Source organism: Oncorhynchus clarkii, chromosome 12 (genome assembly GCF_045791955.1).
Source record: "Oncorhynchus clarkii lewisi isolate Uvic-CL-2024 chromosome 12, UVic_Ocla_1.0, whole genome shotgun sequence".
Lineage (NCBI taxonomy): Eukaryota > Metazoa > Chordata > Actinopteri > Salmoniformes > Salmonidae > Oncorhynchus > Oncorhynchus clarkii.
The window spans coordinates 31875949-31890614 of NC_092158.1; the positions used below are offsets into that span (position 1 = coordinate 31875949).

The window sequence follows — 14666 nt, forward strand, 5'->3', positions numbered from 1 at the left end:
GCAGAACACTGACATTCCTGTCTCGCAGGAAATCACGCACAGACCGAGCAGTATGGCTGGTGGCATTGTCATGCTGGAGGGTCAAGTCAGGATGAGCCTGCAGGAAGGGTGCCACATGAGGGAGGAGGATGTCTTCCCTGTAATGCACAGCGTTGAGATTGCCTGCAATGACAACAAGCTCAGTTCGATGATGCTGTTACACACCGCCCCAAACCATGACGGATCCTCCACCTCCAAATCGATCCCGCTCCAGAGTATAGGCCTCGGTGTAACGCTCATTCCTTTGACAATAAATCAAATGCGACCATCACCCCTATTGAGACAAAACCGCGACTCGTCAGAGAAGGGCACTTTTTGCCAGTCCTGTCTGGTCCAGCAGCGGTGGGTTTGTGCCCATAGGCAACATCGTTGCCGGTGATGTCTGGTGAAGACCTGCCTTACAACAGGCCTACAAGCCCTCAGTCCAGCCTCTCTCAGCCTATTGCAGACAGTCTGAGCAGTGATGGAGGGATTGTGCATTCTTGGTGTAACTCGGGCAGCTGTTGTTGCCATCCTGTACCTGTCCCTCAGGTGTGCTGTTCGGATGTACCGATCCTGTGCAGGTGTTGTTACACGTGGTCTGCCACTGCCAGGACGATCAGCTGTCCGTTCTATCTCCCTGTAGCGCTGTTTTAGGTGTCTCACAGTACGGACATTGAAATGTATTGCCCTGGCCACATCTGCAGTCCTCATGCCTCCTTGCAGCATGCCTAAGGCACATTCACGCAGATGAGCAGGGAACCTGGGCATCTTTCTTTTGGTGTTTTTCAGAGTCAGTAGAAAGCCTCTTTAGTGTCCTAAGTTTTCATAACTGTGACCTTAATTGCCTACCGTCTGTAAGCTGTTAGTGTCTTAACGACTGTTCCACAGGTGCAAGTTCATTAATTGTTTATGGTTCAGCATGGGAAACTTTACAACTTTACAATGAAGATCTGTGAAGTTATTTGGGTTATCTTTGAAAGACAGTGTCCTGAAAAAGGAACGTTTTGTGTGTGTGTGTGAAAAATTTATGATTATAGCGTTTTGGAAATAAACTCTTCAAATAAATGTGGGTTCCTTCGTGTGTGTGTAAAATATTACTGTTGTCATATTTTGAATTCGTAGCTTTTAGATGTGTATGAAAATGTGTGTTCTTTTTTGCTAAGCGCTATAGCAGGGGGTGGCAGGTAGCCTCGCTGTTAGAGTGTTGGTACAGTAACCGAAAGGTTGCTGGTTTGAATACCCAAGGTGGAAGAAAATATGTTGATGTGCTTTTGAGCAAGGCACTTAACCCTAATTCCCTCCAGAGGTGCTGTACTACTATGGCAGACCCTGTAAAATAACATATTTCACTGCACCTATCCAGTGTATGTGACAATAAAACATATATTTTTCTGTGTGTGCAAAGAAAACATGATTAATTGTCTCTCTAAATAAAAGTTTTTAAATAAATACATGTCTGTCGTTGAACAACCCCAGGCCATGATTAGAAAAAGCACCAATCTTTTTCATAATTTCTTTAAACAATTAAAGCTCATTTACCAACATTTCTGAAAAATGATCATAAGCATTTTGGATTGAAATTTGAGTGTGCAAAGGTTAGGTTGTGTAAAAGCTTTGTTAATCTGTCTCTCATTGCTGTGTTCCTATGTTTTTCACCACAGCACCATTCATTCATTACTCTGATGGAAGATACTCCGGTCATTACTCTTTGTGTGTCCTAGGCTCTCTTGTGTCAGGAACACATCTATCAGTAAAGATGAAATGAGGTGGAGACAAGGTCATCCTTCATGATAGGTCTGTGGGTTAATGAAATTAAGCCCAGTAGAGGAGAGCAGAGGAGAGGAGAGCAGATAGGGGAGGAAAGGAGTGGAGGAGAGGCTCAGATGTATTGGGACGAGGTGTGATGGAACCGAGGCATGCCAGCGTGTAACAGACACACACTGGCGCACACACATACCCACGCACACGTTCACACGCAACTAAATATAAAGATTTGTACATACCCTCACACATCTGAGTTTCAGGTTGTATTTAGGTCTGGCATGAGTTGGACTCACAAAGCACACAAACTCACACACCCACACATGCGCACACACCCACTCTCGCTCACTCGCGGGCCACACCAAACAAGTATTCCAACATTGGGAGCCATCTGTTTTGGCATCTCTCAGTGGCCAACCTAATGTAGTGTTTTCCATGGCTGCTGTGTGAGCTGTGCTGTCCATGGGCCCAACCAGGCTGAACTGTGCTGAGCTGAAGCAGGACACACTGTAGTGCAGACCTCCTGGACTGAAGCCTGCCAGGGGACAGTACACATTGCCCCCATCTCTAGTTTGGGATATTAGTTACACAATCAGAAATGAAGTGGAGGGTACACTCATATAAACACACTTAGCTCTAAATCTGTGGTTACAATCTACCTCTCATATGCAGGCTCTCCTATCAGTAACATACACTGCATTCTACACTGAGTATACCAAACATTAGGAACACCCCCCCCCCTTTTGCCCTCAGAACAGCCTCAATTCGTCCGGGCATGGACTCTATAGGATGTCGAAAGCATTCCACAGGGATGCTGGCCCATGTTCCCACATTTTGTGTCAAGATGGCTGGATGTCCTTTGGGTGGTGGACCATTCTTGATACACACGGGAAACTGTTGAGTGTGAAAAACACAGCAGTGTTGCAGTTCTTTACACAAACCAGTGCACCTGACACCTACTACCATAATCCATCCAAAGGCACTTAAAACCTTTGTCTTGCCCATTCACCATCTGAATGGCACACATACACAATCCATTTCTCGATTGTATCAAGGCTTAAAAATCCTTCGTAAACATGTCTCCTCACCTTTATCTATACCAGTGGTCGCCAACCTTTTCTGAGTCAAGATCACTTTGGCGGTCAAAAGCAAGCCGGCCATGGCTTAAATGTTTTTAACCTAATAAAAACAGTTCTGTAGGAATGAGGTTTGTGCAGTATGCTCATTACATTATCACAGCATATGCCTGGCCTGCCAATATTGTTCTTCTCAGACCATATTATATTTCAAAACTCGAGCTTTGATAACAAAATAGATCAGTTGGTGTAGCACTTGCGAGGCACGGCTGAGCATAAATTGAAATACAACAGTTTTTAGCTGTGCTAACATAATTGCAAAAGGGTTTTCTAATGATCAATTAGCCGTTTAAATGATAATCTTGGATTAGCTAACACAATGTGCCATTGGAACACAGGAGTGATGGTTGCTGATAATTGTCCTCTGTACATCTATGTACTGTAGATATTCAATAAAAAATCTGCTGTTTCCAGCTACAAAAGTAATTTCCAACATTACACTATTTCTGAGCAATTTGATGTTATTTTAATAGACAAAAAAAAAGTTTTTCTTTCAAAAACATGGACATTTCTAAGTGACCCTAAACTTTTGAACGGTAGTGTATATAATCAGAAATAAAGCAGGAGGTTCTGAAGACGGTCCCTGCTCACACTTCACTGCAAAGATAGGGGATTTTCAGGAAGTGGAAGAGAGAGTTAGAGAGCATTTGTGTGAGTGTGTATGTGCGTGCGTGTGTGGATGCTGAGGTCTTCCAGAGACAGGGTTGCAGGTGCGTGACAAATCTGCTGGTCTCTCCTCCATGCCAAACTGGCAGTGCACATTGTGTCCCTCATTCATTCATTCATTCATTCAGACATACATATTAATTCAAGCCTTCTTTCATGAGACAAAATGCTAATAACTCTGTTTGTGCAGATCATGTCAATGTCTCCATGTATTGTGGTGGGACTCTTGCCAGTCACAAATGATGGGTATTTGTGGGTATTTTTTTATCTTGGCTATAAAATGCAAAAACTGTTTTTTTGCATTAGTTTCACCCAAAAAGACAAGTAAGGCAGTTCACATCTCCCCAAACCCTGAAGCATCGACATCATTCACCAAATATTCATGATCCACTGCTTTATCTCCTCTTTTATGGAAGATGCTTTCTGCTTACACGGCAAGTTCACTTTGTATCCACATGCTACTCTATTGGTGGACTAATGATGCCAACCCACAGAGTTACAACAGCAAAAGAGCCTAACGGACCACGTTGTTATGCTAATCTAGATCCTCAAATGTTGCTCCTCTGCATGCTTGAGAGAGAGAGAGATAGGCAGAGGGTGTGTGAGGATGTTATTGTTGTGCCCGCTCAATCCTCTACAGTATTCTAGTAAAGTGGCTCAGATAGGGACTGTGCTCCATGTGTAACCCTATTAGTTAACAGACTGTTACAGCTTCATCACTTCATCTGACACTCAGCACAGACAACGGCCCACACTTTGTTGCGCCTAATGAAATGCTCAGTGTGGAAAGCCGCCACACCACACTGAGCATGTGACCCATAATTATGTATAATATAGAATACATAATGTTTTGAATGGCTTGTTGATGATGTTGCTGGCAGGACTTTGGCAATAGCTGCTAAACTTGCATGAGCGAGTGCGGGAACGATAAGCATCAAGGAGCCAAGCAGAAGTGAGAGTAGAGAGGGAACGTGAGAATCAGGCAGCCGTGACAAAAGTCTCATTTGGAATTCACTCATGGTTTCTAAAGCCTCATGCAAATGTAGAATTTTTTTGGGGCACATTTTATTAGGCGCTGTAAAACAAAGATAGAGCTGAAAGAGGGCGAGATAAAGGACTCATTGGAGAGAAAAAAAGAGCAAAGAGGAGTAATGTGGAAAATGTGCCCGTGTGTTCAGAGTAATCTTCCTGAACGTTATGACCAGCCTGGTTATGTAAGCTCTAACCATATCCAGGCAGAGAGAAGGATCACAGGGAGAGGGAGGAGGAGGAAGAGAAGTGAGAGAGGGAGGAGTGTGTAGAGACTGGGGGTGCGTTCACAGAGCTGATGCGACCCTAAATCAGGGATTTTCCTCAAACTGATGAAGACTAGGAGAAACCATCCTTCATGTTGATGGTTTTCATCACAGCTGTTCCCTTTCACATCTGTTGGCCGTTGCTTGCGTGTCATTAAAGAGAAAACAACCATTAAACAATTACAGGGTCACCAATGACAACAATCAACAACACAAAGATTAGAGCAGATTAGATAGCGATTACTGTTTCTTCATTAACCTCTTTAACCACTCTATGTGCTGAGCTTCTCTACTGTATCACAGCAGCACCAGTGGAAAAGCAATAAAGGTATCCTCTCCTTTCCAGTTGGGAAATACCAACTCATAATGTAAACTTTTGAGCTTGTGTGTGTGTGTGTGTGTGTGTGTTGTTTCACTGTAGTTGTCTGTATTACAGTATCTTGCATGGCAGTCTTTGGAGGTGTTGTCCTATAGGATGTCTTGTCCGTTGTGTTGTTTGTATACCTGTTCAGTGGATTCCTATGTTCCTACCTAGTGTTGCCTACGGTACTCCTTGACAGTGTTTCCCTACATAGAGGATAGACTGCCATGCGTAATGTCTTGTGTGGCACTGCGCTGGAGTGCTGGTCTGGGCTGTAGAAGTTCATTTCATGGCTCTAATGTGGCCTGATATGGAGGAGTGTTATATTCCTTTGAACTTGGATTAGCTTCCCATCCCTCCTCTGCTTCTCTCTCTTTCTCTCTCTCTCTCTCTCTCTCTCTCTCTCTCTCTCTCTCTCTCTCTCTCTCTCTCTCTCTCTCTCTCTCTCTCTTTCTTTCTTTCTCTCTCTGGGTCCGGAGCCATGGCCCCTGTCTGCTCAGGCATTGTTTGTTGAGAGCTGCAGGGTGCAGGGAGAGAGGAAGAGAGAAGAAGAAGGTGGGGGAGAGGAAAAGAAAGGTAGAGATGGAGTGAGGGGGAGAGAAAATGGGATGGAGAGAGTAAGGGAGGGTGTTAGTAACCTCTGGTGAACCCCAGTATCAACCTCACCCCATGTGACAGAGTATAACACAGACAGATGAGACCTAACAAGGATGCCATCCCATCACCTTAGTGAATCCTTGGGAGTTTTTCCACACTAACAGTGAGACAGATGGCAAAGCTTTGAAATTAGTTCTCCTTCCTTCCCCTTCTATAGGAGAACTGAGGACACCAACATTTTTTGTTGTTGTGATTTCCCTCCTCAGCCGCCTATCTGGCATCAAAGCTCATCTGCTGTGTTTAAATTCATTGAAAGCACTGTATTAATAACTCAGGTAGGGATGTGATGTGCAGGATGGGGAGTGTGGGCTTCCTCCACGGAGCAGAAGTCTCAGCAGAAGCTCACACATGAACGCATGTATGTACACAAACGGCCCGAGACCTTCTGGCTACTGGTCTACCTCTAAGTTTTTCCCCATATGTAAAGTAGTGAATATTGGAATATTGATCCCTCGCTATCTCTTCCTTTGCAGAGACAAGGATCTGGAGCCATGAGTGGAAACAGCAAACCTGCTGGACAAGGTGTGTACAGGATTTATACAGGAAAAATATTACAAAATACACAACATATTAGGCCTGCTGTAACTAACTAATATCCTGCTTTTAAAAATCATCTTGTGAAATTCCGAAAACGCCATCCATGTTGGTTCATGTGACCACATTGCTTGAGAGTCATAGAACACATTGAGTGAGAGTCATAGAACACATTGAGTGAGAGTCATAGAACACATTGAGTGAGAGTCCACAGTCTGCAGTTCTACTCATGGAGAGCAGAATGTCCAAAAACAGCAAAAACAGAGAATCAGAGATGTCTCATAACTCAACAGATAATTTGTCTTGACTAACTCTCTGTGTTTTTTTATGAAAGAAAATATGCCATTATAGAAATAAAGACAATCTACCTTGGGTACATTCATGCCTGAAATTCACAGAAAGACCTACTTTCCAAGCTGGGGCATGGTATTGTTGTCATGATAATGACATTCAAATCCTCAGAGTTAGAGACGTCAAACTTAGGCTTGCAATACTTTGGAGGATCCTTTGATATCTATAAATGACATTAAGTGTAGAATTCAGTCATTCAGGTAAAGTGAATGTGACTACAGGATACATTTAATTAAAAGTCCTACTTCAAATAGATTCTTGATCAAATAATTGATTATTCCCCAAGATTATTCCCTGACTTTGGTATTTGATAGTCATATTGTACACTAGAAGGTGAAACCTCCTACTTCATGTAGTCTATATGTATAGACAGAGCCAATAATTGATCCTATTAAGTTTTTAAACAATACACAATATAATCAATTGATGTAACATATACTATGTCCTCCCCCCCCATCCCTGGAATCTCATCCTAAAACACAATGAAGCCGGCAGGTTAATGATAGCCAATCACTTTTAAAAGGGTTCATTTGGCCATTCTGCACATTAAATTGATCCTTCCTTCAGCATAACAGGGTGGCCGTGAGCCTCCTCTCCACCCTTCTGGAACCACTGATGACAGTATAAAGAGTAAGACCTGGTGTTCATATGGATTTTAGTCTCAACTGGTTGGACGATGAGTTGCATTGTTATTCAGTTTAATCCAAAGGTAAAAGCCACACAAATACCATACTCCTGTCAATTGAATTTGATTGAATTACGTTTATTTGTCATTTGTCGATTTCCATTTGATTGTTTTCACCTTTTTATTTTTGTTAGTAACCTAATCAACTTGTATTGGTCCAGTTTGGTTATATTTTATTGCCTAAGTTTAAGTTGATAGAATACATGTACCATAGGGACCTATAATAATGTAAAGACTGACAATGGCATCCCATGCCTGCTCTAGTAACATGAGTGAATGATCTATTACCACAATCTCACATTCAGTCCTATAGTTTTTTTAAGGCTGACTTTATTCAGTATTATATTGACTATGTTTTATTCTAGACAAATTTGGTGAACTATATACTTGGTAATGGGGATTACATGTAGTTTGGATTACAGCTATTGTAATACACCTCCATATGCTACTGAGTGCTCTCACCTAGTTGTTCTGAGACTATACCTTCATCAATCATTGTCCCAGTGTCCCTGAGCAGCATACATCAGACAGTCACCAGCTCCAACATGACCTTTTACCATCTCCCCCAGAAAGGAAGACATCATCAATTTGGGAGAATTTAGATATTCACACATGCACCTCCTCAAGTCTCAATTCATGGTTTAGGAGGACTGTGACCTTGTTGTGAAGTGTGCAATATGTATCAGAGGGGAGGGGGGGGGGGGATCAGTCTGTTAACGAAGAACATAAGATATGTACATGAGAAACATCCCTTTCCTCCAGAAGCTATATTAAAAAAACAAAGCACCCACACTGGCAATAGCCACTGACTTCAATCAATTTAGATGGGTTAGGCCCACAGGGAAATGGGATGTCCCCACACTGTTCCATTACACAAGGAATGATAGCATGGAGAGTAATTGTATGGGCTCTGCAATCATGAAATGTACATTCCTCTCCATTGAAAACATTTTGTCTTCAAAGGATGCCACGGTCGTGAAGAAAATCCATCTAAACCTAAACGTATGTTGTTCATTTTGCTGTATGTGTGCACATTTTATATGTTAGTACACTCTTAGAAGAAAGGGTTTCCCGAAAGGGTTCTTCGGTTGTCCCCATAGGGGCACCCTTTTTGGTTCCAGGTAAAATCCTCTGTGGAAAGGGTTCCACATGGAACCCAAAAAGGTTCTACCTGGAACCAAAAATGGTACTTCAAAGGGTTCTCCAATGGGGACAGCCGAAGAACCCTTTTAGGTTCTAGATAGCACCTTTCTTTCTAAGAGTGTACATTCACAACTATGTACAATGTAAAATGCATATGGCATTTGTGACATCTTGTAAAGGAATGGATCTTTCAGTATTCAATCCACATAGTAGATGCATGTGAATGGAGACTGACGTATACTATCGCATCCCAATGCTGTTGGGATGAGACCTAGTAATTGAACCTGCATCACAGAAATTGCACCCAGTATTGCTTTTTTGGTCATTCACAGTCACTTCACGCATCCAATTCTGTATGTTCACTCCTCATATTTAAGCAATCAACCAAGGCTTAATATTCACAGAATGTTCCCTCTTTGGTATCTAGCATGGGCACTGATCTGAACTCATTTAGTCTTTGCTGGCATTTTGGCTGTGATTATCTATGTATTAGGAAACGTTTAACCTTACATTTGTAAGTAAATAAAACATAAATATATTCTGATGTATTAATGTACATGTCTTTTGTCTTCTAGATTAGAGGGGGAAATGTATGAGTAATGAAAGGGGAGAAAATGAAATCCTCCTGGATGAAGAAAGGACATGACAGCATGTATATGTTTGGGAGATTAGAAAGGCTTGCCTTGCTTCATATTTCACATGTTATCCCCTGATTTAAAGTCTTTGAAGTTGCAAAGCCCCCTACCCTCTGTATACGCTCGAAAAAGGCTGCTTCTTTAAACATAATCTATTGAATTGAATTCAAATTAAACACATTTCTATGAACTTTGAAACATTCTATAGCTATTAACAAAGGGTTTTCAGTCAATTCATGAATTGAAAACTGTCCCTTTTTTAGGTGACCTTTTCCATTCATGATTAGATGGATGAAATAGAGTGACCCCAACTGTGGTAGAGTCACATACAGTAAGACTCCCCAGTTTTTCTATGCTGTCTCACTCTCTCTTCCAGTCTCTCACCCTCTTTATTGCCTCACTACAGATGACTCTAAGGCTGCTCCTGAGGAGGACTTTGCGGACATCGACATGAAGGCTCCGGAGACGGAGAAGGCTGCTGTGGCCATCCAATCACAGTTCCGGAAGTTCCAGAGCAAGAAGAAGCAGGAAGTAAAGTCCTAGAGTGGGCAGGACAGAGCCGGGCAGCTCTGTCTCCCATAGACCGGGACTGCACCAGTTGGGAGTTTGGTCTTGCATGTCAATCAAACCACACCGTTATGGACTCAACTGAGGGGGAGTTAAGGGGAAGAGGGAAGGCTAGAGGGAGGGGTCAGGGTTCAAGGATCAAGGGGTCACTGATATCTATGAAATTATTATATGTAACTTATTAATTGATTGCTGTGATGGTTAAGATGGTTAAGTTGTGATGGTTAAGTTCTGGATAAATCTTGATCTTTTCTATGATTTTGCTATTTTCGTTTTTTATTGATACTGTAATACTACTACACTCTATATTTTCCAGTTGCTGTAGCAGTCCAAACCCTTAGTAGTCCTCTCATGTCTCTCTCATGTCGTGTACGCTGCAATATACCCATTTGAACAAAAAAAAGCTGCTTGATAAGTAGGTTTCCTCGTAAAGCAATTAAGAAACTGGAACCATGGTTTCACCCTCAGGCGGAACATGTAGCCAAATGTATTGTGAAGATTGATCGTCAGATTCTGCATTCTTTTCAACTGTGGCATCATAAATCTAAAGATTTTTTTCCCTAGTATGTCCGTTATTAAGGGTGTTTCCCTCTCGTTGTGGGGAGTGTTTCCAGACATTCCAGCTTGTCTTGTTTGATCCCTCCCAGTTATCGCAGCGCCCAGTGGCTGATGCATTTAGAATTCAATCAATGGCTACAATTTGCTTTCCAATGTCTCCGGTGTCTCAACTTGCCAACTAAATCTAGGGCTTGTTCTGTTATTTACACGAGAATTGTGGATTTCCTTCCTTCCCTTCAACTTCAATGTCAATGGAAAGTGTTTTTATTTTGTTTGTATGACTTTGTTTCGACATTAATTGTTTTTTAATGGGTGTTTCTATTGAATCCCCATTGTTTCCTTCTGTTGTTCAAACCCAAATGAGTGGAATATACTGTACAATACCATCAATCTTCAGTAGAGACACGTTCAAAGAATACTTAATAAATATCCAAGAGGTAAACATTGAGTCAGAAGTTATTTTGTTAACATTGTGTTTGTTTATGGTCCCCACTAGCCCAGGTGCCTGTCATCGATGTCTATTTTCTTTCTTTCTTTAATAAACCATTTTGACAGTAACCGTCCAAAAGACATTCATAAACCTTTAAATTAATTTACTTGGAAGCTTTGCTGGTGCAAATGAGTGGAGCTTACTCCGCTGTTCAAAAGCACATATCAGACCGAGAGCCTAATGCTTCTTAGGTAGTTCTTTATGAGTTTTAGTTTAGAAAATGAGCTCTCCGCAGAAGCGAGAGTTACAGGGATGGTAAAAACAGCTTGATTGCCATAGCAACATCAGGGAAACTGGGCAGAAAGGAGAGGTGCTTCAAATACAGCAGTTCTGCAACATCTTTAATTGAGCCTCTCATTATCCTTAATTTCCGGCCTCAACACGTTATGGAAAGAGATGAACTGTATAGGAAGCTCTGGGGACAGGTTGACTGGATACTGGACAGCCAATAAATTGACAGATGCAAACAGACCATCTTTAACGGACAAAAGGGCTTGGACAAAAAAGCGGCTTGCGATTTCATTCATACTGGTGAACCAGTGTTTCAGTTGTGTTCTTTTTTATTTTATTGCAAAAACACAGGTCCACACAGAAAACATGAAATACACCGGCATGAAACGCCAGTGCCGAACATGGCAAGCCCAGCTGAACTCTGAAAACAACATGCCAGCATGATTCAAACTAGTCATGAAGCAGCAGCGATCCCCACCAACAAAATACACATCCAGGTCTAAGCAGATTGTGCCGCCCATGCCGTCAATGTCCGTGTTTGCCCTGCAAATGGCCCTGCCCGCTTCCACCTGAAAAAATCTGATTTCCTCCATGACTATTCCTTCACAATATTACTGCCACGCGACACACCCAGGAGTTGGATTCAATCTATATCGCAGAAGCATCGGGGGAATTCCACGTTACAGCTCGAAATTCAAAAACAATGTTCCATGACACGGATTGAATCCAGCCCCCACCCTGTACACAGCCCCATTAAACCATTCCACTCCACTCCACACCAAACACCAAATCAACACAAGGGCCCAAAATTATTTTCTTAGGGCTAGATTCTGTCAGATCTGCTCTAGCCAACAACCGCATTAGAGCTGTCAAATCCACAAGCGGCTCTCGGCATTCTACCTAAAGCGGACATTGCCATTGGCTGCACGGAGACGCATTAAGAGAAATCTCTTGCGGCCTTGTTTACAAGCTTGAACACTTGAATGTGAGATGTTATCTATACCTCAGTTAGGCTGATAGAAATTATCATTATTTTGTTGAATGATTTTCAATTTGAGGTTGATTATTTCTATATAGCATACACTCTCTCTTTCTGAACTTCTATCGTGAGTGAGGTGGGTGTGGCTTCATGACAACGATCACAGAAGCAGCTGTTCACCGATTTGAAAGCTCCAACACAGTAACACCTCTGACACCGCCAACTCAGACCCGCTGGTTAACGCTTAATCTGATTGAATCTAGGCCTTACTTTGACAATACTAAATCCATTTTATTTGTATAATGTCATAACTCATATTTATCAATTTCATCACTAGGGAGGTTGAACAGGCTCTGAAAGCAAATACTGCTGATAGCTTGGAGCTACAATATAATAAACTCCGGAATGTGTCTTAAGCACTTGAAACTATCTTTACTGATTTTCCGTGTACCCCGTGAAGTTATCTTTTTTTAGATGGCAATCCTTTAAAATGCGGTGTTGAAAGATTATAATCAGCACTATGGATTGTCTTAGGAGTAATGTCATGAATAAACCATAAAAGGCAACATTGTAGTTCATGCATGAGTAGTAGTACATTCCTAGTGAGTAGTAGGACAAATGACCTGAGATCATTGGATCATCAGGGGACCTGATGCAAAGCTATGTGGGGGGGGGGCACTACTGTGCTTTGTAGCTGGCTGTTTGGATATCTTTCTTTTGATTTTTTTGTCATGAGTTTACATAAACTGGATTGAGACCTGAAATAAGTGTCAACATTCAGGGAAAAGTGGAGAATTGTATTCTAACTGTAGGATGTCCAAATAGGGTTTTCAATATAAACAGGCATGATATTTTTGTTTTAATTAAAAAGCTTATCCATGCTCTAATATTAGATAGCAACACAGAACAGCTAAATAAGCTGGTTCAAAATGCAAGAAAAATACATGTTCTTCTCTTGCCTATTGCTTTGAGTTGTGTGTTTGCAATATAAACAGTCCCAGTAGCATCTTATCATTTTAATTAATTTAAAATCCTCATCACATGTCCACCTACTTAAGCACTTTACAAACCTTTAGCTAGCTCAAGCAGAACGTACAACCAAAGACACTGGTAACCTTTCATCTGTGGTGGGACTGTTAGCTAGCAAGCTACTTACCAGCATGTCCACAAAAACACACTGTGTTGTGAATGGATGCCATAGCGTAAATTATACTTTGCACTATTTGCAGAATAGACATCCGACAGTGGTTGCTGCTTTTCATTTTGGGTGGATAGGCTGCACCGAAAATTACTATTATGTCACACGTGTGCGTGCAGTGCACATTTTGAACAAAGTCGCTTTATCAACTGGGGAGAACATTCGATGGGTCTTTCCAGGACGCTAATCCTGAAGACAAATGCTGTACCATTACGGACAGTGGTCAGTGGATCTTGCAAGCACTGACCTAAATGTAAGTATCATGAGTCTGACACGGGAGCCAACATGATAGTTCGTTGGTGATGTGGACACCAAGGAACTTGAAACACTTGACCCGCTCCACTACAGGTCTATCGATGTTACTGGGGGCCTGTTCGGCCTGCCTTTTCCTGTAGTCCACGATCAGCTCTTTTGTCTTGCTCACATTGAGGGAGAGTTTGTTGTCCTGGCACCACACTGCCAGGGTTCTGAATTCCTCCCTATAGGCTGTATCTTTGTTGTCGGTGATCAGGTCAGGTGTCGTCAGCAAACTTAATGATGGTGTTGGAGTTGTGTTTGGCCACGCAGTCGTGGGTGAACAGGGAGTACAGGAGGGGACTAAGTACACACCCCTGAGGGGTCCCAGTGTTGAGGATCAGCGTGTCAGACATGATGTTGCCTAATCTGACCACCTGGGGGCGGCCCGTCAGGAAGTCCAGGATCCAGTTGCAGATGGAGGTGTTTAGTTCCAGGGTCCTTAGCTTAGTGATGAGCTTCGTGGACACTATGGTGTTGAACGCTGAACTGTAGTCAATGAACAGCATTCTCACATAGGTGTTCCTTTTGTCCAGGTGGGAAAGGGCAGTGTGGAGTGCTATTGAGATTACGTCATCTGTGGCTCTGTTGGGGCAATATGCAAATTGGAGTGGGTCTAGGGTATTTGGGATGATGCTGTTGATCTGAGCCATGACCAGCCTTTCAAAGCACTTCATGGCTACCAACATGAGTGCTATGGGTGGTAATCATTTAGGCAGATTACCTTCCCTTTATTGGGCACAGGGACTATGGTGGTTTACTTGAAACATGTAGGTATTACTGACTCGGTCAGGGAGAGGTTGAAAATGTCAGTGAAGACACTTGCCAGTTGGTCCACGCATGCTTTGAGTACACGTCCTGGTAATCCACCTGGCCACGCGGCTTTGTGAATGTTGACCTGTTTAAAGATCTTGCTCACATCGGCTACCGAGAGCGTTATCACCGAATCATCCAGAACAGCTGGTGCTCTTTTCATGCTTCAGTTTTATTTGCCTCGAAGTGAGCATAAAAAGCCTTTAGCTCGCCTGGAAGGCTCGCGTCACTGGGCAGCTCGTGTCTGGGTTTCCCTTTGTAGTCCATAATAGTTTTCAAGCCCTGCCACAT

The 14666-nt window shown here is 42.5% G+C and overlaps 1 protein-coding gene across 2 annotated transcripts in view; it reads left to right on the plus strand.

Annotated features, from left to right (window-relative positions):
- Positions 1-10812, plus strand: part of LOC139421995 (calmodulin regulator protein PCP4-like) — a 28843-nt gene extending 18031 nt beyond the window's left edge. The window contains exons 2-4 of one of the 2 annotated variants that reach the window (XM_071173138.1): positions 6371-6419; positions 8431-8469; positions 9652-10003. In XM_071173138.1, coding sequence (XP_071029239.1) covers positions 6371-6419; positions 8431-8469; positions 9652-9788 — 225 coding nt within the window. In that variant the 3' untranslated portion in view covers positions 9789-10003. Of the gene's footprint in view, positions 1-6370; positions 6420-8430; positions 8470-9651 lie in introns of both variants that reach the window. The other variant, XM_071173139.1, reaches the window with a different exon arrangement.
- Positions 10813-14666: the final 3854 nt, after the last annotated feature.